At 42.7% G+C, this 23,505-nt stretch overlaps 1 protein-coding gene across 1 annotated transcript; it reads right to left on the bottom strand.

Annotated features, from left to right (window-relative positions):
• Nucleotides 1-2,872: 2,872 nt before the first annotated feature.
• Nucleotides 2,873-16,527, bottom strand: supt7l (SPT7 like, STAGA complex subunit gamma). The gene is made up of 4 exons (XM_078542711.1): nt 15,839-16,527; nt 12,396-12,720; nt 6,497-6,737; nt 2,873-3,752 (listed from the first exon to the last, which is right to left on the bottom strand). The coding sequence occupies exons 1-4, from the start codon at nt 16,249-16,251 to the stop codon at nt 3,484-3,486; spliced, it is 1,248 nt and encodes a 415-aa protein (XP_078398837.1). The 5' UTR covers nt 16,252-16,527; the 3' UTR covers nt 2,873-3,483.
• Nucleotides 16,528-23,505: the final 6,978 nt, after the last annotated feature.

Here is a 23,505-nt window from a genome sequence, read left to right as displayed (position 1 = left end):
TAGTTGTGAATTTTTGAGCCTAATACAAGGCCTAAATGTTTTTGGAAACAAATAACCTGTTGCTTGATGTAATGAAGTTATGAATCCATTGTACTTGTTCAGCCAAGGACATGTAAAAGTGACAGCTTCACAAAATGGTTGCTTGCAGTGCTCAAAAAGAATAAATTTCAAATGTCTCTCTTTATTCACCAAGAGAAAAAAAGTCAGCACTAGCCTACTTTTATTGAGTTTTGCTGTTTCCTAAGGAACTTGAAAGGGGACTTTTGTTAGCTTAACTTGCCTAGATATTACCACTGCACTTTATAAATGATTGGCAGACATCAATGGTGGGCCGGGGTTTAAATAGTAGGGACAAACAGTTATTTAAAGAATGTCAGAAACGTTCAGCACATCTGTCAGTAGGTTGACATTTCAGCTATGGACCCTTTCCTGTAACTTTTATCATCTGAAGAGTGAAGACAATTCAATGAATTCGCTGTGCATTCCCAGTATTATTTTTATTCCTGTGGTCCAAACCCAGACTTCTTTCCAGGTCATCAAAGGATACAGTATTAATTTCATAAAATACCATTTCTCAAGTTTCTTTAGGTTTGTGACGTCCGTTAGCTTATCATTGAAGCCATAGGCTCAGGAAGCGCCATAAACACATTCTAAAACATTCCTTAATTGCTGGTTTAATTAATGTTTTATGTCACAGTAAAATAGAAAATGTCAACCGCAAGCAAAAACTGAATAATAACTGTAGCCAGAAAATACCAGTTCTGATGACTGGTCATACCCAAGAAGTCTATTTCCCTTACAGATAATGATCAAAATTGCAATGCTTTTTCTTTAGTATTTAATTGCATGAAACAGCTTAATTTAGGTACTTGTTCAAAAGGGTAATAGAACATTGATGAAAAGCAGAGTGCTTATGGGCAGCTTATTTAGATTGTTATCCCAGTGGCCATATATTCAGAAACAGACCGTAAGCAGGGAAAGAAATGTCCATCAAGACTGTATGCTCCACTTCTGCGCTTGGGGTAATTTTCCCAAGTCATGTTGCCGGAAGGGAGCTTAAAGGTCGTGGTCATAACTTGAGTTAGCACTGGGTGATGCTAACAGCTTCTATTTGTACAATTGTCTCCCTGCCACTGTTCATAAACTCAATGGTTATAAAGGGAGGACGAGAAAAGGGCAAGAAGAAGAAAGCTGTCCTTGCCTGTGGAGGCAACGTGGGTTGCACACAAAATGTCACAATGGCAGCACTGGTTGGATTAGGGATTCAACTAAAAAGCTAAAATCTCCCCTTCAATTGTTCATACCGCCTCCTCACTGCTTACTCTGGTGGGAGTGTCTCTAAGCAAGGCATGATAAAATGATCAGCCACTTTTGACTCATTGATAGCGTAGTTAGTACCAGAACTTTCAGGTTCTTGGGGGAAGTTAACCCCACAATTGGCAAGTGAGGGGGTTGACAACTTTTTGTTAACTCAAATGCCAGAAGATAATTAGACAGGGGTGGGATCAAGGCTTAATTTCTGTTGTTGAATTCTTTTTTTTTGACTCTTTCATTGGATATGGGCAAGGCTAGAATTTATTCTTCATACCTAATTGCCTTGAACTGAGTGGCTTACTAGGCCATTTCAGAGGGCAATTACATTGCTGTGGGTCTGGAATCACATTAAGTTAAAGCAGGTAAGGATAGCAGATTTTCTTCTCTAACGGACATTAAGAACCAAATGAATTTTTACAACAGTTGATGATAGTTGTCATGGTCATCATTACTGAGACTCACTTTTGATTCCAGATTTATTAATTAATTTTATTAATTAATTGAATTTAAATTTCACCAGCTGTCGTGATGAGATTTGCACCCATGTCTCCAGAGCATTAGCCTGGGCCTCTGGATTACCAGTCCAGTGACATTACCGTTACTTTGTCAAAAGCCTCCATCATTCCACTAAAAGTTTTCTCTGGAGAGATGGAACCAAGTGGCAAAGTGGAGGTCTATTAAAAAACACAAGGCACGTGGTATTCTGTTTTCATTTCAGAAACTTTCACACATGCTGCATTAAATAAAACGACAATCTGATACACAACAAATATTGAACCCAACACTGTGAAGTTTACATGATCTGCCTCATTTACAAAAGATGTATTTATTCACAGATAAATTCACTGAGCCGGAGTTCCATGTTGGTGATGAAGCTAAAAGACTGCAGCACTTTTTCTCTGGCTATGTTATGCTTTGAGTACGGTGCCCCACTGGAAATGCAGAATCATTGAATGCTCCCTAAAGCTTCTGATCATATGTAAACGTGTTTCATACACCAAGTGCAGTAAGTATTGTTATGTTCTTATGTAAATCAGTGCAGCACCAGGAGGTGACGGCGGCATGGTGGTAATGTCACTGGACCAGTGATCCAGAGGCTCAGGCTAATGCTCTGGGGACACTGGTTCAAGCTGGCGGAATTTAAATTCAAATTAATAAAAATCTGGAATTGAAAACTAGTCTCAGTAATGGTGATCATGATGACTATCATTGATTGTTGTAAAAATCCATCTGGTTCACTAATGGCTTTTAGGAAGGGAAATCTAATGTTCTTACCTGGTCCGGCCTACCTGTGACTCCAGACCCACAGCAATGGTTGACTCTTAACTGCCCTCTGAAATGGCCGAGCAAACCACTCACTTCAGGGGCAATTAGGGATGGGCAACAAATGAAAGAATAAAGCAAAAAAAAAGCTGCCATACAGTTATTGATGGTTTGGGTCTTGCTATGCACGTGAATGGCCATTTAATCTGTTTGAGTAATGTTGGTTGAGAGACAAATGCTAGTAAAGACGTTGTTTATTTGAAATATGCAACGTAAACGGGGATGGCTAATGCACTGTAGGAGACCGTTAAACCTCTCAGCATCAATTACACTACACTTGCGAAGTTTTGTGTTTATGAATCCCTTCTCACTTAGGAGACATGCTGATTTCATTCATTTCACTCAGACAGATTAGGGACATCTGATTGCCAATTGTGCCCAAAACGGCTGTCACGTTGGTTACATAACAAGCAATACAATAGATGAACAATTTCTCTGTGGTGTGATAACATTGTATACAAACACAAGTCATTCCTTTTTACTAAGAACTCACCATCATTCTGAACTGAATTGAAATTCAAATCCCATAGGTGGAAAAATAGGATTGTATCCATACAGCTACGCAGTCCCTCAAAGTCTAGATTCTTCCTCCCAGTCTTCCTCTTCTGCACAAATACAATTAGCCTGAAGGAACTTCAGACTGGCTGAAGCATTTTTCGTTGTTGTTTTGTTCCTGTCCTTTGACATTAAACTCGATATACAAACATACAATAATTCTGAATTAGGTTTCACTTTTGATGAAAAAATATTTCAAATTAGCATTCATTATTATGGAAAAGAACTATTTCAAATAAGCATCGGAAATATAAAGAAAAAAAAAGAGACTTTTGAACGCCCAATGAATATTCACATTTTCCTCATCTTTTTCTTCGGTCGCTGATTGAAAACAGGAGAAGAGGCTATCAGGCTGTCGGGCGAGTGGGATATATAGCTGCCTTCGGAGCCAGCAGTGTTAGGGGTTTGCGGGATGCCAGAGTCACTCATGGCAGACATTGGCTCTTCAAAAACATCGTTGCCCAAAACGCCGTGAGAAGGTCCACTGCCTTCTTCATTCTCCTGAGGCTCCATTTTAACTTGAGTTAGGTTCCACAGTGGAGAGCTGCTTACCTCAGGGCCTGAAGGAAACAAAGAAGCAAAACATAATAATAAAACAAAATCATTCTTGCGATGTAAGCAATGACGTAATGTGGCTGAAAATGGCAAGGTTGGCATATATTGCCCATCACTAGTTGCTCAGAGTTGGTGGCAGTGTTGGTCGTCCAGCTTCTTGTACTCTTTGTCCCCATTTATAAAATCTAATATTCTATTGGTCAGTCTTATGGCTTCACATACCTGCTCCTGCAATTTCAGGGAATTTTGTATTTGAAGCCTTATGTCTCTCTATTCATCCACGCCATTCAGCACTTTTCCATTAAGTGTATAGGCCCATTCTTTGACTTTATAACCTTCCACACTGTTTTATCTTAAAATTTCTGTGTGCTTCTACATTAAAAGGAGCTATATATAAATGGAAGGTGGTGGTGTTGTTGTCCACATTAAATTGTATGTACCACCTGTCTACCCGTTCTGCCAACCTGTTTGTCTTCCTGATGTCTTTTAGCCGTTTTTATTGTTTACCAAAACTCTTATTTTCCTGCTGTCAGAAAATTTTGTGATTATGTTTCCTATGCCCAAGTCCAAATCTCTGAGACAGCTCTCCATTCAGTCCCAGTACCCTGCACTTCAGACCGAAGGCAAAATAAAACTGCTGAAATTAAAACAGAAGAGACTGGAATGACAGTTAGGCCGGACTGCATTTGGGCAATAGATATGTCTTGGTGGATTCAGAGCTTTCATCCCAAAACACTCTGCTTCTGTTAGATCTTGGCTTGCTAAATACATTTTTCTTGCTTTTATTTCAAAAAATCAATCAGTGATTTAGGAAGAAGAGTTGAATTGCTGTTTTCTATTTGAAAGTCTCCCTGTATCCTGCACCATGACAAGGCAAGGCTGGGGACATGCTCCAACCTCTACTGCTGTACAGTTGCTGGTGGAGATTCCCAAATGGTGAAAAGCCATAATCTGGAACCCACTGGCACTGCCCACTGGTCACAGCCTGGTAGATGGTATACAGAGTGTATTTGGGTGCCAGGTGAGACTGCTCAAAGAATATGTCCAAAAAAAAAACCACCATAAAACTTTCAGAGATTCTGGAATAAATAGGCAAAGTCATCACTTATTAACTCATCGATAAGGAGAAGGGTAGGTGATAGCAGGCATTTGCTCACGTCTCTTTCAAGAAGAAGAGGAAGGTGAGTCACCAACCTATATACAAATCTTGGAGCTGCCGTACATATACTAGTTTAAATCCAATGTGTGGCCATGAACTGCCATTACTTCCATGATGGTTGAGATACTAGGTCAAAAGCCTTATTAAAATCAATGAAAGCAGTACAGGTGGGATACTGAGTCTTACCACATGTCATGATCCCTTATTAAGTCAATCACAACCCTATATAATCTCACACATGAGAAATTCGGCCAGATTACATTTGAGACATTTGGAGGATATACATGCCACGATGACAAAAGAACTGTTTTAAAGAGCCAACAATATCAGCAACATTTTAAAGTCCTACTAAGATTACTAAATACTACAACATTGCCCTGGAATACTAAGCATTTCTTGCCTCAAATAGAATCTAATCCACCAGCCACAGAACTGCTCTACGGAAATTCATTGTTTTTATAGCATTGATCTCCAAGTTCAATGATTCAATGCACTGTCTCCCTCCAATTACAGCAGCATTTAGGTATTCAGCATGAACACTGCCTTCATCTCCTGTCCTACCATTTACTAGGAGATATAAGGTGGAGTCCATTTGTGCCAACCAAGTCTTCTATCTGTACAGTGTTGCAGCACTAGGTTTCTCCATGCTGAATGGAAATTTCTGCAATAATGCTGACTTGGCTCACTGGTAGTTTCCTGGCCTTTAATTCAAAAGGCTGTGGGTTCAAGTAGTATTGCTGTACCCGAGGATGCAATTTAGGCTGATGTATCAGTGCTACAAGGTCATAGATGTTATATTTTAGATGAGACATTAAATACAGTCTGACTGTTCAGTGGACATAAAAGACCACAAGACAGGTTTTAAGAAGAGCTGTTTAGTTTGCCTAGTGTACTGGCTAAAATTATTCACTCAACCAATTACACCAAAACAACTGGTTAGTAAATGGTCATTATGCTTATTATTATGCTTGGAAGCCTGTGTGAGCACAGAAATTGCCCTGTCACATCTGCCTAGAAATCACTTCAAAGCAATTCACTGTGCCTTAGATTACCCTCCAGATAAGAAAAGCGTGGTATAAATGAAGCTTTTTTTCTTTTCAATCTTTTATAGGTTGTTGGATAAGGCAGCAACTCAGTACAGTATTCTCTCCAGACTTCACAAATATCCTCAAGGGGGAGAACTGGAGTTGTCAGGCATATAAAATAGGCCAGAGGAAGCCTTCTAGCTTTAACACCACAGGAGACATAAGGCAGCAGCAGGTTTGTGAAAGAGATGTTTTTTGTAATGGCAAGCTCATTACCCAGCCTCCATTGTAGCTGAGAAACCATTCCATCTCTGGGATTGAATACTTGCATGAATCTGTCTCAGGATTAGAGTGGTTTCCCTGCCATTATAGATGCTGGGTATAGAACTCCCCATTCTACTGTTTTACTTTAATTATACATAACATTCATGTTGAAAATAAGGACACCTGCAAAAATATGACACTTGTTGCCAGACCCTAAGGTGTCCATAATTCACAGGTTTCCGCTGTACATCTTCTGGTAACCTAGTGAAGAAATATAGTAGAATTTAAAATGTGTCATCACCTGATGTCTGAGGGGATGCATCAACCTCCAGTGCAGCAGCAAAACGTTCATGAGCCTGCGCCAAAACCCCAAGCTGCAAGGCTTGTTCGCCTGCAGACAGATCAGACTCGTTCTCTTCATTAACAGGGAAAGCAATGTCACTGATGGGTTCATCCTTTATCTTCAATGGTTTAGTGTCCTCGGTTGAGATTTTCTCGGGACTAACCAGTTTTTCATACTCTTCAGCCAGCTGCTTGCTCACCTGTAGACAAAAGTCCATGTGAAAACAAGACAGTCAGTAGGTGAGTATGGGAGCATTGTGTGCTGCTCAGAGATATCCTGGTGGGACAACATTAATGCAGAAGATGTGGGTTTTTTTTATGTGCCCATAGCAATGCTAGAAAATAGACCTTTCCCGGTCAACAGGTGTAACATGACCAAAGATAATTCATAATTCCAGCAATGTCCCAACTTTAGAAGGTACCAATGCTGCATGAATATAATGATCCCATGTTCTACACCAGGCAATGCTTGAAGCCTCAGAGGTGAAATTGCCTATTTTGAGGATAGTAGTAGCAGATTAGGAGCATTTTCATGCTTTGATTCAGGCTCATGAGGAATTGAGTTAAGACCACCCAAACTGACTTCATGTAGGACTCGTGTAGGTAGAGAGAGAAAAGAGATTTTCATCACAATGATCTTTGGTGATATCCTTATTCCCAAGTTCCAGAGTGAAAGGCCAAACTTATTCTGCCATTCAGCCCTTGCCTCCAACTTAAAAAAATTATATTAGTCAATCTACTGTGTGAGTCAGTGGATACAAAGTAATATTAAATATATATTAGAGAAGTATAATTGCCTGACATATTGTGTACAGGAGCGATGGAAGCAGGAGGTGGGAGGCATTAAAATTTAAGTAGCAGGGCCACAAAATAAATCAGTAACTTAAGCAGCGGGACAGAAGTTAAGAGGTATAGAAAGTAAAGGAGTACAAACAGAAGTGACAGGAACAAACCAGCTGTGGTAGCAAGCCTCAGTGGTACTGGAGGCTGGGTGAAGGGGAAAAATTCAAGTGGCAGGGAACTAATTTATGAGTCAGGAAGTTAATCTAAAAGGCATCAAACTAGCTGAAGTGGCAGGGTGGGTGAGTAGCAGCCTACAGAGAAAAGTCTAAGCAAAGTCGCCAGGGCTGATCACAAACACCAGTGGAGGGCCAGGGAGAGGCTGCAGAGAGCAATAGACCAATCATTAAAAGACCAGTGGAGCCCTATGTAAGAGAACTTGGGTGGCATAGCACAGAAAATTGGATAGCCACTTAAAATGAGAGCATTATGTTAACAGATAAAATATATTAAAATGAAAAAAGCGATTAAAAGAGATAGATAAAATTCAAACTTGCCTGTTGGGAAGGGGAATATGGACTGGAAAGCAAAGTGGTAAGAAGCGGTGGGTGACTTGCATCTCAGCATCACAACAGATGGGATTGCACTCTGACAAGCGAACCCTCAATATAAATGTTTACACTGCAATCTCCATAGAAATCATTTACGTGGTTTTAATAGGTTTATCATATAAAATTACTAAGTATTAAACAAAAATCAAGACATCAGGAAATATGGGCCCAAATCTTTCAGTCTCCGTTTGGTTAGAGACCTGACATATGACTGAAGATGTGTGTCACAAGAATACAAGAATTAGGAGCAGGAGTAGGCATTCAGCGCCCTTGATCCTACTCCATCATTCAATAAAATCATGGCTGATCTGACTGTGCCTTCAACTCCACTTACCTGTCTACCCACCATAGCCCTTGACTCCCTTGTCAATCAAAATTTTATCTAACTCAGCCTCGAACATATTCAATGACCCAGCCTCTGCACTCTAAGGAAGAGAATTCCACAGTCTATTAACCCTCTGAGAAAAAAAATCTCATCTCTGTCTTAAATAGATGACCCCTAATTTTTAAACTGCGTCCCCTAGTTCTAGACTACCCCATAAGAGGAAACATTCTCTCAGCATCCAACCTGTCAAGTCCCCTCAGGATCTTAGATGTTTTAATAAGATCACCTCGCATTCTTCTCAACTCCAATGGATACAGGCACAACCTGTCCAACCTTTCCTCATAAGATGACCCCTTCACCCCAGGAATCAGTCGAGTGAACCTTTTCTGAACAGCTTCTAATGCAATTATATCCTTTCTTAAGTAAGTAGCCCAAAAGTGTGCACAGTCCAGATGCGGTCTTGTCACGGCTGTACAGCTGTAGCAAAACTTACCTACTTTTAAACTCGATTCCCCTTGCAATAAATGGAACATTCCATTTGCCTTCCTGATCACTTGCTGTACCTGCATACCAACTTTTTATGATTCATGTACAGGACATGCAGATCCCTCTGTACCATTGAGCTCTGCAGTATCTCTCCGTTTAAAAAATATATTGCTTTTCTATTCTTCCTGCCAAAGTGGACAAGTTCACATTTTCCCACATTATCCAGCTCTATCCAGCTCTACCTCCCCCCGCCTAAACCAGCTTATATTTCACGTCTTTTCTATTTTTACTTAGTTCTGTTGAAGAGTCATACGGACTCGAAACGTTAACTGTGTTTCTCTCCGCAGATGCTGCCAGACCTGCTGAGTTTTTCCAGGTATTTTTATTTTTGTTTTACCATGAGCTCTTATTTTGTGTAATAATCTTCGATATAGCACCTTACTGAATGCCTTTTGGAAATCCAATTACACCATATCTGCAGGTTCCTCTTTATCTACCTTGCTTGTTATTTCCTCAAAGAGCTCTAATAAGTCAAACATGATTTCCCTTTCACAAAACCATGTTGACTCTGCCTAATTACATGATGATTTTCCAAATGTCCTGCTTTTTCCTCCTTAATAATGGATTCTAGCATTTCCCTATGATAGATGTCAGGCTAACTGGCCTATAGTTTCCTGCTTCTTCTCTCTTCTTTCTTGACCAGTGGTGTTACAGTTGTGATTTTTCCAATCAACTGAGACCTTTCCTGAATCTAGGAAATTTTTGAAGGTCAAAACCAAATCATCTACCATCTCTGCAGCTATTTCCTTTATGATCCTAGGATGCAGGCCGTCAAATCCAGGGGCCTTGTCAGCTTTTAGTTCTAATAGTTTTTCCAGTAACCTTTATGATTGTGATTGTTTTAAGCTCCTCATTCCCTTTTACCTCTTGACTTATAAGTATTCTTGGGTTTTTCTGTGTTTCCTAGAGTAAGGACAGACACAAAATACCTGTTCAATGCTTCTGTCATTTCCTTATTTCCCATTATTAATTCCCCAGACCCTAGAGGGCCAACGCTCACTTTGGTTACATTTTTCCTTTTTAAATACTTATAGAAATTCTTACTATCAGTTTTCATTTTTCTAACTAGCTTTCTCACATAGTATAATTTCTCCCTCAATGCCAATCTGTTTCATCTAATCTATATGAAGATTAAAATCATCCCTGATTATTTCAGTATCTTTCTTACAAGCCACCAATATTTCTTCCTGTATATACACAGTCCATAGGAGCAGGACTAGGCCATTCTGCCCCTCAAACCTGCTCTGCCATTTAACTAGATCATGGCTGATCCAACTCAATGCCATCTTCCCGCGCTATATTGTTAGGTGGCCTATAAACTACTCCTACAAGTGACTTCTTACTTTTGCTACTTCTTATTTCTACCCAAACTGATTCGTGATCTTCTGAACCAAGGCCTTCTCTCACTGCTGCACCAATGTCATCCTTAATTAACAGAGCTACCCCACCGCCTTTACCTCGCTTCCTTTCCTTCCGAAATGTCAAATGCCTTCGAATATTTAGGTCCCAGCCTTAGTCACCTTGCAGACGTGTCTCTGTAATGGCTATCAGGTCATAGAGATACATTTCTACGTGTGCTATTATTTCATCCATTTTGTTATGAATACTGCATGCAATCAGATACAAAGCCTTTTATTCTGTCTTTTCACCATTCTTGCAAACTCTGATCTTAACTGCCAGTGCACTATTAAGTTTATACGCTCTGTGTCTTCCTGCCGCTCTTATCATGACCCTTATTGCTACCTTGTTTTAATGTCTGTCCTTTCTCTTTAATTTTCCACATCTCCCTCATGTGATTTCCCCCCCATCCCACCCCTCCGCCGCCCCAACTATGTGGCTTAAAGCCTTCTCTACAGCCCTAGTTATACGACTCACTAGAACACTGGTCCCAGCACAGTTCAGTATGGAAGTCCTGATGCATGTACCTACGTGGGAATTGTCTGGGAAGTTTAAACTTGCGATGGGCAATTCCCTTTTCCCTGGGAGCCTGTGCAAAAGTCTCAGAATCTGAGCTAGAGTCGGAGACTTGGGCTAGATATGCAGTACTTAACTGGATAGTTATCCAGGAAACGATAGAGTTTAAAATCAGATCTAATACCTGGGTAACTCCACAACTGACCACACCCCAACCCGCAATCCCCCGACCTGACCAACCCCCTGACCACCCACCCGACCAGACCTGACTATATGACTACCCACCTACCCTGACCCCACTACCGCCTGACCTGACGCGACTACCACTCCTGACCACCTGACAAACTTCTGACCAGACTCGACTGCCATCTGGCCGCCCGACTACCCCAACCCGATCTAATCTGACTATCCCTCGACCACCCGAATACTCCCCACCCGACTATGCACTCACTCACCCACCTATCCACCCACTCAGCCATCTATCCGCTCAACCACTCTCTCTCATCCACTCACCCACTTACCCATTAGGTCATCCATTCACTAACCCACACTCATTCATTAAGACTGGACCTTTAAATACTTAGCAGAATACAGCAGCATCTGCCATAAAAAGGGGGCACGTTCTCTGCACTGATCCTCTTTGCAGGTCTCTGAGCAGATTCCTGCACTGAGGGAGCTCTTCCAGATGCTGCATCGCAAGTTTGGCCTTTAAACGTATCCAGGTAAGTGGGCAGTTTTCTGTCTGGTCAGTGTCAGATGTAGCATTCTGACATTGATTGGAAGATTTAGGTCAATGTTTCAGAACAGAAACCATGCAAGACTTTTTTTAAAAACTATATTCACATCTATTATTAAATGAACTATTGGAGTACAACGACACAAACTGGGGTACAGTATGCAAGCTCACAGTTCAGGTTAAGCCATGGGCTCACCTCTGAAGTGTGAGATGGCAAATACACAGTACTTGTAAGAATCAGCCAGTCAAAACGTAGCCATGTTGTGGCAAAGGGAGCATTATGTACTCTTCAGGTTTATTTCAGATATTCTTCAGGACATTTGGTAACATGGCACAAAGCTTTTGAACATCTATCTGACTGTGTGAGCAAAGCATAGCTCACTCGGATGCCCACGCACATTCAGGGCAGGGGTTGATAGACACCGATCAGGACCTGGGAACTTGGCAGATTTCTTTTCCCTCGCCAGCCCAGCGTATTGAGGCAACTACAGCGCCTCACTATCACTCCCAGGCATGATCAGCTAACATGGCGCAGTTAAGGATAAAACCTGGGATCTCCCTTGGCTCAGTACCATACAATAGCATGACTACTTGGAACAATAACTTCACAGAAAATATGATTGTTGCATTTAAATAGCACCTTTAAAATAGTAAAATGTCCCAAGGTGCTTTACAGGAGCATTATCAAACAAAAAAGGATACCAAGCCACACAATTACGTGTTAGAACAGATAATTAAAAGCTTGGTCAAAAGGTAGATTTTTAAGGAGCATCTTAAAGGAGAAGAGGGAGATAGAGAGAGTTAGAAAGCTTCAGGAAGGAATTCCGAAGCTTAGAAAATAGGCAGTTGAAGGCACGAGCGCCATTGGGGCATTATTTTGAGCCACTGGCGGAGGTGGGGGGCAGATCTGAAATGTCTGAATGTGTTTACGATGTGGTTTACCTACCTGGAGAGTGTAGCTGTGATAGTCCTTGATGCGATGTTGCCAGAACCTCTGCAAGGAGAGCACGCTGCCGATTCCCACCTCATGGAATACCTGTTCCATCACGTCCTGGAACGGGGACTGCCCAACCCGTGCTTCTCGATCCGTGGCAAAGCGCAGGAGCCGTGTGAATTTGAAATAGTAATCACTGGCGACGTCTGTCAGCGTTTCCAGAACGCCCTCATGGGCAGACTCAAAGCCTGCGTGTGCTAGGACTGTGGCAACTGACTGGTAGAGGAGCTGCCGACAAGACGTCCAACTAAGTTCCGTCACAGGTTCACCCTTTCCCCTGGGGGAACAAACCACAATGGTTACAGCTAATTCTTTTGGGAAGTGGGGGCAGTGACGCTGCTAACAGTGACACCATGCTGAAAACAGGACCACAAAATCGTACTTTGTTCGGCCACTGTATGAGATTGAGAAACCCATAGTCGCACTGAAGGGAAAATGAAACTCTCTTCCCCAGAAAGATGTCAAGTCAATTGAGATTTGAAAAGATCGATAGATTTTTTTTTCAGATAAACAGCAGCCAAGCAACTGAAAGGCAGAACAGACCTGAGAGGCTGAATGGCCCACTGCTGTCCCTGCAGATCTCCAAAACAGGGCACTGAGAAGTCCAGAGGAGGCAAAGTTTTCGATTTAACCTAATGGGGAACACACACCTTTTTCCCCCATAGAAAACACTTGCTCAGGATCCAATAGCTTCGATGTTAAGTTGCAACAGCAAGAGCTTGGGAGTGTTGGGGGCAGGGGGGGGGGGGGGTACTAGTTGGGAGTTCACCAGCTAAAACTGTGCAGTCTATCAGCATGGACCACTCACAGAATCACACAGTGCAGAAGAGGCCCTTCGGCCCATCGAGTCTGCACCGATGTGTGAGAAACACCTGACTTCCCTACCTAATCCCATTTACCAGCACTTGGCCCATAGCCTTGAATGCTATGACATGCCAAATGCTCATCCAGGTACTTTTTAAAGGATATAAGGCAACCCGCCTCCACCACCCTCCCAGGCAATGCATTTCAGACTCTCACCACCCTCTGGGTAAAAAAGTTTTTCCTCACATCCCCCCTAAACCTCGTGTTCCTCACCTTGAACTTATGAACTGGTAAGTTTCTTCCTGCTTTTCTAACTAACACCATGCTATCTATTACAGCATTGATTTGTAGGGTTACTTCTAAGTGTGAAAAATCCTAGTGACCTGTAAGAGATATATGCTTCCCGGCACACTAGTGAACAGCCTGGACAACCAATCATTAACAATGTGATGGAGAACAGGGGATCTGAGAATCAGTATTAATGAGTTTAGTAAGGCGACTTGAGGCATTTCCACGCTTTAAGGATTCCATTTTACAGCAAACTTAAAACTGAGGCCCCTTATCTCTTCCATGCTCCTTTGTTTAAAGCTGTCAATCTGCATAATTAATTTGCAGAATTAATTTACAAAAAGTTAATTTTCAGGGATATGGGAGAAGAGCAGGGTCTGATCAGATAACTCTTCCAAAGAGTTGGTACAGACACGATGAGTCAAATGGCCTCCTTCTGTTCTGTAAAATTCTATGAAGTATTCTCCACTTCATGGTACTTCAACAGCAGTCACGAAGCTTGACACCATCCAGGACAAAGCAGCCCGCTTGATCAGCACCCCACCCGCCACCTTAAACATTCGCTCCCTCCACCACCAGTGCATAAATAGCACAGTGTGTAGCATCTACAAATCACCAAGGCTCCTTTGACAGCAGCTTCCAAACCTGCAAACTCTACCACCTGGAGGGACATGGGTAGCTGATGTATGGGAATACCACCACCTGCAAGTTCCCCTCCAAGCCATACACCATCCTGACTTGGAACTGTATTGCCGTTCCTTCACTTTCACTGGGCCAAAAATCTGGAACACTCTTCCTAACAGCACTGTGGGTGTACCTACACCAGCTGGACGGGTAGTGGTTCTCCACCACTTTCCCCAAGGGCAATTAGGGATGGTCAAAAAATGCCGGTCTTTCCAGCGATGCTCTCATCCTATGGAAGAATTGAAAAATGAAAAAGAACCTGACTATGCAATCTATATAGATGATATTGTATGAGGAACTAGTTTAAAACCAAAATAACATAAGAGCATAAGTGATTAGCCAAAATTACATGGCAAATCTTGTTGTTGTACAACCTGCCCTGCTGAAAAAGCTAACGAAGAGCCTAATGCATGACCCCCGTGTTTGAAAATCTGTATGAGTGAAAACAAAGTAATGGTTAGGTGATCTCAATTTTATGTTTTAAAAGTCTTTTGATTTATGAGAAGATGAAGGGAGGTATGGAGCTCCACACTTTTGATGTCCTCAGGGGGAGAAAAGTGAGCTAAGAGTGGAAGACAGTGAGGCAAATCTTGATCTTAAACTGAAGGTGCAGGGAGTTGGACACGTGTGTGTTAAGAGGAACAAGTAGATAAAATTCAGAGCAGCACTGTTCACAGTGAAACCGATTTGGATAACCACTAAATCCCATGAGAATCACAGTGCTGTTAGGCCATTCAGCCCATTGTCACTGTGCCAGTTCTTTGAAAGAGCTATCCAATTAGTCCTGCACCCCTGCTCTTTCCTCATAGATACAACCTGTTCCCCTTCAAATCGACATGCAGGTGCAACAAGTCCCATGAATTTCTACACTTACTCGGTTTGTGGGCAAGTACTGCAATTTTGCCCAAAAGTAGTTCTGGAGGCAGTGAAAGTGCTGTGTCAAATAGATCTTAACGATAGCAAAAGATTTGTTGCAACAAATCACTTGACCTAACCATAGCAGGATCAATAAAGCAAATTTATAGTCAGTGTAAAAGAAAAATCAATTGCGATAATATAGAAGGATACAGCTCTCCTTTAAGTGCCTTGTCGAGGTTTAAATCACTGTTTTTTCCCAATTATCATTATTATAACTTGAAGAACATTCTGTCGCAACACCTCCATAGATCATTCCTACTCCATGACACAATATCAACCATAGCTTAGGGGCAGCATTCGCCGCTGAGTCAGAAGGTTGTAGATTCAAGTCTCAGTCTAGCGAGTGCAGCACCTAATCTAGACCGAGTACTGGAGGAGTGCTACACTGTCGGAGGTACCATCCTTTTAATGAGGTATTAAGCTGAGGCCCACGTGCGCCCTTGCAGGTAAACATAAAGGATGCCATGGCTCTATTTCAAAGAAGTGCTTAGACCAATATTTATCCCTCAGACAACAACAATAATAAACAGGTGGTGATCTGGTCATTGTCATGTTACAGTTTGTGGACCTTGCTTTATTTCCTACATTACAACTTCATAATTGGGTGTAAAATGCTTTGGGATGTCCTGGGTTTATGGAAGGTTTTGCATCAATGCAAGTTTTTCTCTCTTTCTTTGCCATCTCAGCACTTTCAAGCTCACCTGTAGAAGTCGCTCTCCGGGTCACTGTGCCTCAACTGGAAAGGCAGCTTCGGGCTTTTACTGTCCAGAGGCAGTAGCTCCTCCGGGATGGGCGGTGAGTTGGGTACTGGCGGCAGGGCCTCAGCCTCCTCGGCCTTCACTCCTTCCATCTGTGGCTGGCCCTGTGCCTGAGCAGCGGCAACGAGGCTCCGCAGCCGCCGGTTGTACTGCAACAGCTGGATGGTGTGGACAGTAAGGCCGCAGGGTTCGGACGGCACATCCAGCATGGTCGCCGGCCGGGGCCTGTCGGCTGAGGGTTGGTGCAGTGGAGGGTCCTGGATTTCCACCGTTCGGAACTCCCGCTGTAGCAGGTCAAAAGAGCTCCGGCTGGGCTGAGCGGAGGACACCGGGATCTCACCCCAGTACTTTATCATCTTCACTCCGCCCTCCCCCCTCACCACTTCGGGCCAAATGGAGATTTGTATTGAGAAAACCCAAGAGATATGCAAATTTAAAGAAAGCTGAGTCAAAGCTGCAGTGTGTTGGGTTCACTACAGAGATTTGCTTTGGACGTGTGCCCGTTGTGATTTTCCAGGACCAGTGAAAAGTAATTAGTCAACAAACTGACAAGTCTTTTTTATAGAAGCACAAAAAGCAAGAGTAAAGGATCATTCTTCTGTATTGCCAGCTGCCTTCAGGCTCCTTCAAACTGGCTGCAATATTTCTGGTGAAATCTGTCAAGACGTAAAAGAGATGCGATTATTTTATTACAAGTAGATTGATTTAGTAAATACAACTGCAGGGCACAATATTTAAATAGGGAAATGCACTACCTGGTGTGTGCCTTATCTTACAAGGCCCCGAGATCCCCTGCAACTAGTGGCACATACCTGGGGACCCTCTGTAAATACTGACAGCACTTCTGGGGACCCTCTGCAAATGCTAAGGCAATCTTGGGGACCCCTATAAATACCAACACACTCCCAGGGACCCCCTGTAAATACCAACACACTCCCAGGGACCCCTTGAAAATACCAGCACACTCCCAGGGACCTCCTGTAAATACCAATGCATTTCCAAGGACCCCCTGTATATACCAACACTCCCTGGGACGTTGTGTAAATACCAATACTCCCAGGGACACCCTGGCAAATACCAACACATTTCCCTGTGTAAATACCAACACTTTTAGGAACCCCCTGTAAATACCAACACACTTCTGGGGACCCCCTGAAATACTGACCCATTTCAGGGATTCCCTGTCCCAACTTCAGAAAGACAATGCCTGATGCCCAAAATAAAAAATCAACAATAATGCCAATGCAAAAAAAAAAGTTTTATATAAACAGCAACGTAAGAAAACCATGTAGAATACAGAATTTGTGAGGTTCTATGCTCATGTTGTGCAATCTATGTGGTCTGAGAATGACAGAAATCTATAGGCCCCCTAGTGTCTGCAGACCCTAACTTGAAAAGCAACATTTTAGAATGAAACTCAGGGATCAATACTCCAGGCAGCAGGTCACAAAATCACAGAATTGTTACAGTGTAGGAGGCTATTCAGCCCATTGTGTCTGCACCAGCTCTCTGAGCATTTTAACTTAGTGCCAATCTCCTGCCTTTCCCCACAATCCTGCATATTGTTTCTATTTCATCATCCAATGCCCTCTTCAATGCCTCAATTGAACCTGCCTCCACCACACTGCCAGGCAATGCATTCCAAACCCTAACTGCTTGCTGTGTGAAAAAGTTTTTTCTCACCTCGCACTTGCTTCTTTTGCAAAATACTTCAAAACTGTGCCCTCTGGTTCTCAAATAATTTATGGGCAGGAACAATTTCTCCCTATCTACTCTGTCCAGACCCCTCATGACTTTGAAACCTTCTGTCAAATCTCCTCTTAGCCAAATTCTCCAATCTTTCCTCATAACTGAAGTGTTTCATCCCTGGAATCATTCTCGTAAACCTCTTCTGCACTCTCTCCATTGCGTCCACATCCTCCCTATAGTGTGGCACCTGGAACTGTACACAATACTCCAGCTGAGGCCTAACCAGTGTCTTATATAAGTTTATCATAACCTCCCTGCTCTTGTACTCTATGCCCTATTAATGAAGCCTAGAATACTGTATGCTTTAGAAACAGCTCTCTCTACCTGTCCTGCCACCTTTAATAACTTATGTACATATACATCTAGGTCTCTCTGCTCCTGCACACCCTTTAGAATAGTATCCTTTATTTTATGCTGTCTCTATGTTCTTTGTACCAAAGTGTATCACCTCACACTTCTCCGTATTGAACTTCATCTGCCACCAATCTGTCCACTCTACCGATGTGTCAGTATCCTTTTGAAGTTCTACATTGTCCTCCTCACAGTTCACAATTCTCCCAAGTTTTGTGTCGTCTGCAAACTTTGAAATTGTCCCCTGCACACCAAGATCTAGATCATTTATATATACCAGGAAAAGCAAGGGTCCCAATGCCGATCTCCACTACAAACCTTCTGCCAGCCTGAAAAATACCCATTAATCATTACTCTCTGTTTCCTATCCCTCAGCCAATTTTGTATCCACGTTGCTAATGCCCCTTTTGTTCCATGATCTATAACTTTCCTCACAAGTCTGTTGTGTGCACTGTATCGAATGCCTTTTGGAAGTCCATATACACCACATCAACAGCCTTGCCCTCATCAACCATCTCTGTTACCTCTTCAAAAAACTCCAGCAAGTTAGTTAGACATGATTTTCCTTTAACAAATCCATGCTGACTCTTCCGAATCAATCCATATTTTTCCATGTGACTATTAATTCTATCCCAAATAATTGTTTCTAGAAGTTTCTCCACCACCAAAGTTAAACTGACTGGTTTGTAATTGCAGGGCAGATCTTTACAACCTTTTGGAACAAAGGCGTAATATTTACAATTCTCCAGTCCTCCAGCAACTCCCCCGAATCCAGGGAACATTCAAAGATTATTGCCGGTGCCTCTGCAATTTCCACTCTCACTTTCTTCAATATTCTTGGATGCATCTCATCTGGTCCTGGTGCTTTATCAACTTTAAGGCTTATCCAATACGTCCTCCTTATCAATTTCAAGCCCTTCTTGTGACTGAGTTTCCTTCTCTGCCACCTTGGCCTGGGCAGCGTCTACCACGTAGGTAAAGACAGATGCAAAGTATTCATTTAACACCTCAGACATGCCTCTTGCCTCTAGATGTAAATCCCCTTTTTGGTCCTTAATCAGCCCTACTCCTCCTTTTACCATCCTTTTACTATTGATGTGCTATAGAATACTTTGGGATTTCCTTTTGTGTTAGCTGCCAGCCTTTTTTCATAATCTCTCTTTGCTTCTCATATTTGCTTTTTCACATCCCTTCTGAACTTCCTGTATTCAGCTTGGTTCTCAATTGTATTTGCTTCCTGACACCTGTCGTAAGCACACTTTTTCTTCTTTATCTTAATCTCTATCTCCTTTGTCATCCAGGGAGCTTTGGATTTGTTTGTCCTAATTTTCCCTTCCCTTTTGAGAGAACATTCCTTGACTGTGCCCAAACCATCTCCTCTTTGAAGGTAGCCCATCGTTCAGCTACTGTTTTTCCCACAAACCGTTGATTCCAGTCTATCCGGCCCAGCTCTGTTCTTGCCCCATTGAAGTCTGCTCTCTGCCAGTTCATTACTCTTACTCTGGATTGACCAATGTCATTTTCCACCATCATCCTAAACCTTATGACACAATGATCACTGTCCCCTAAATGTTCCCTCACTGTCACTTGATCTACTTGGCCCACCTCATTCCCAAGAACCAAGTCTAGCAGTGCCTCCATTCTTGTTGGACTGGACATATACTGCCGTAAGAAATTCACCTGAACACAATTTAGGAATGCTTGTCCCTTACTGCCCCTTACGCTACCACTATCCCAGTCTATATACAGGTAATTAGAGTCCCCCATTATAATTACTCTATGATGTTTACACATCTCTATAATTTCCTTACAGATTTGTTCCTCTGTATACTTCCCACTAGCTGGTGGCCTATATATTACACCAAGCAATGTAATTGCACCCTTCTTATTCCATAGCTCTAGCCAAATAGATTCTGTCCTTGAATCCTCTGACACATCCTCTTCCTCCAGTACTGCAATACTCTCCTTGACCAAAAATGCCACACCTCCTCCTTTTTTCCCTTTCCTATCTTTTCAGAACACATTGTTACCAGGAATATTTAACACCCAGATCTGCCCTTCCTTGAGCCAGGTCTCCATTATTGCCACAACATCATAATCCCACAAGGCAACCTATGCCTGTAACTTCCCAATTTTATTAACTATACTCCGTGCATTCACACACATGCAGTGTAATGCTGATTTGGAAAGGAGGCGACAGCATAGTGGTATTGTCACTGGACTAGTAATCCAGAAACTCAGGGTTATGCTCTGGGGACCCAGGTTCGAATCCCACCACGAATTTGACTCCAATAAAAATCTGGAATTAAAAGTCTAATGATCACCATGAAACCATTGTTGAATGTTGTAAAAACCCATCTGGCTCACTAATGCCCTTTAGAGAAGGAAACCTGCCATCCTTACCTGATCTGGCCTACAAGTGACTCCAAATCCACAGCAATGTGGTTGACTCTTAAATGCCCTCTCAACTAGGGATGGATAATAAATGCTGGCCCAGCCAGCAATGCCCACATCCCATGAACAAAAAAAAAATACTGCCTTTTACTCATCTATTAACTTACTATTCTCTATTTTAGTGCTATCTGCCTCTCTAAAATAATAATGCATCTACAGTTTCCTAACCTCAAATTAACAGAATAAAGATGCAGTTCCCCTTTCAAAGTTGTAAAGAATTATGATTAACTCTGAAAAGAAATCTATTTCCATTGACATTTGTGTGGAATATTGTTGTTTCAATCACCGATGGCCTCATCAAGGGAGCTGTCTAGTGAGAGTTACAAAGGCTGACAGTAGTAAGGGGCTGAATTAGCATTCGCAGTTGAGGTGGCAGCTTATTCAAGTATGAGGTTAATGGCGGTGTCTATTCTAATTACTGATCTCCCTCCTGCTGTCAGGCTCAGTCATTTTTCAAAACTTGCTTTGCTGACGATGCAATCAGCACACTTTGGGCAAGGAATTGGACTCATTAGTACCTTTTTTTTGGGCGTTATGAAACATAGAAACTAGGAGCAGGAGTGGGCCATTCTGCTCTTCGAGCCTGCTCCGCCATTCAATATGATCATGGCTGATCCTCTATCTCAACGCCATATTCTTGCTTTCTCTCCATTCCCCTTGATGCCCCTAATATCCAAAAAATTATCAATTTCTTTCTTGAATATTCTCAGTGACCCGGCCTCCACAGCCTTCTGTAGTAGAGAATTCCACAGGTTGACCACCCTCTGAGTGAAGAAATTTTTCCTCATCTCAGTCCTAAATGGCCTGCCCCATATCCTGAGAATGTGGCCCCTGATTCTAGATTCCCCAACCAGGGGAAACATCCCCCCATGCCCCAAGAACTGCAAAATGGCATCGGTGGAGTTCACGCATACCTGAGGAGCAAATTACCCGGTACCATATTGAAGTAGGTATCAGCGCAGAGGCAGTGATTGTCCATCAGAAGTAGGGTAGGGAATCATGTCATCAATCAGTGTGCAACACTGATTTTACCCCAGCTCTGTCATTTTGGAGTTCAACAGTCCTGGCAGCATTTGCTCTTAACCTCACATAGCCAAATAAGTATTCAGCAGCAGGAAGTGGCACCCCCCTCCCCCACCCCCAGCTCTGTTTGACAGGATCACGAACTACTTATAGGCTAGTTACTGGCTGTTTTTTTCCTGGTTGTTGCTATAATTCTACAAGTGTTTGGTACTTTCCTTTGTGTGTTCAAGGCATAAATGTCTGTACAGGGAGCGGTGTGGCAGGTGCTGTAGGACTTTTTCCTGACTGCAAGGCTTCTGTACAAATCAGCTGCTCCCAGACCATCTCCCAGTGGGTATATCCCTTGGAATACAATGTGACTGGCAGAATGAGCAAGCTACTGGAAGAGGGAAAAGGAGGTAGAGCAGGAGGGATGGTGGGGGGGGCTCTCAGCAGGAGCCATAACTGCCCATGGTGCTCAGGGAACAACTGTGTGACCTGAACCTGGGTGAGGAATAATGTGCGAGATGCCTGCACTTTCATAAGGACATTCTCACTGAAATCTGTCACATGCTGCAGCCACAACTGCAACTTTAGAGCAGGGACAGAATCACAATGCCAGTGGCTGTGAAGGTGGCTGAGGCGATATGCTTATGTGTCTGGCTCCATCCAGGCTGGAGCTGGGGATATTTGCTACATCTTAGAGTTTGCCTACCAATGTTGCTTAAGGGCGGTGACTGATAGTCTCAATCCAAAGACAGTCAACTACATTTCATTTTTTCTTGCAAGAGAAAGTTGGCTGAGGGAACATGTGCCTTCATTAAGATTGCAGGCTTTCCAATACTGCAGGATGCCACTGACTCTATGCACATTGCTTTGCAGGTGCTACATGTCAACACTGTACTATACCAGAACTAAAATGGATTCTACTCAACGTGCAGGTGGTGTGTGACCATAGGCTGTGAATCATGCAGGTCAATGCTTGGTATCCTAGCAGTAGTCATGATGCCTTCATTCTGTAGTAGTCCACTGTCTCATCTGTGTTTGGGCACTGGGAGGCTAGGGTTATCCATTGATGACATGGCTGATGACTCCGGTGCATAACCAACACTTTCGTTTGGCAGCACGTATACAAAGAAATGTGATGGTGGTATGCATTGGTATGTCGAAGCATCACTTCCATTGCCTGGACCATCTGCTGGAGCCCTGCAGTGTTCAGCAGAGTGGGAGTTAAGATTTGTGTAGTCTGCTGAATGTTGCACAACCTCATCACGAGGGGACAGCTCTTCCACCAGCTACATGTTGAGCAGCTAATGAGCTTGAGGAGGAAGAAGGGAAAGAGAGATGGAAACCTAGGCAGACCTTTACTGCCAGCATTATTTGTGAAGAACTTAGATGAGCGTGATACTAGTAACTTCAACCACAATTCCCCGTTCACCAACATCCCGCACCTCATCATCCCTCTGTCACTGTTGGCCATAGTGTCTGTTTGGCCCCAATGCAAAAATAAAAGCCATCACAAAAAAAACATGACCGAAACCAAATTGTAAATCTAATCATGCCGAATTACATAAAAAGTCAATCAATCAACCTTGTGCATTTGCTTAGCAACTGTCAAAGGCCTGCAATGGAAGCTGAGATATCAGTCATCAGATGCTGCATCATGGTTGGATGCAATCAACATTCTCTAAGCTGTTTTGGTGCACCGTTGTGCAGTAAAGGAGAATATGTGTGCATGGAACAAACAGTGGTGCACAAGAGCCGTCTTTTTAATATGCGTGCCTGTACGGCAGTCTCAAAGGAACTGCGCAGTGCGAGAAATGGGCCATACCCAGCAAAGGGAAGTTAGAGGGAACATTGGTCCACAAACATGCAAATGGAATAGGCTACAATTTCCATGTTGGAAAGGATGTGGCTCCAAGCTCTGCACAAAGTCCTGAACCAAGTTGATGTCAGACTCCTCCATTGTGATCGTTAACTTTTAAACAGGTATTTGAATTTCCAGTGAATAACTGGAAAGATCACACAACAAGATTTCAAGTTTTAAGATTTTT

The sequence above is a fragment of the Cetorhinus maximus genome, chromosome 5, assembly GCF_964194155.1.
Source record: "Cetorhinus maximus chromosome 5, sCetMax3.hap1.1, whole genome shotgun sequence".
NCBI classification, from domain to species: domain Eukaryota; kingdom Metazoa; phylum Chordata; class Chondrichthyes; order Lamniformes; family Cetorhinidae; genus Cetorhinus; species Cetorhinus maximus.
The sequence above is the reverse complement of the archived record's forward strand: the minus strand, read 5'-3'. Positions and strand labels throughout refer to the sequence as shown.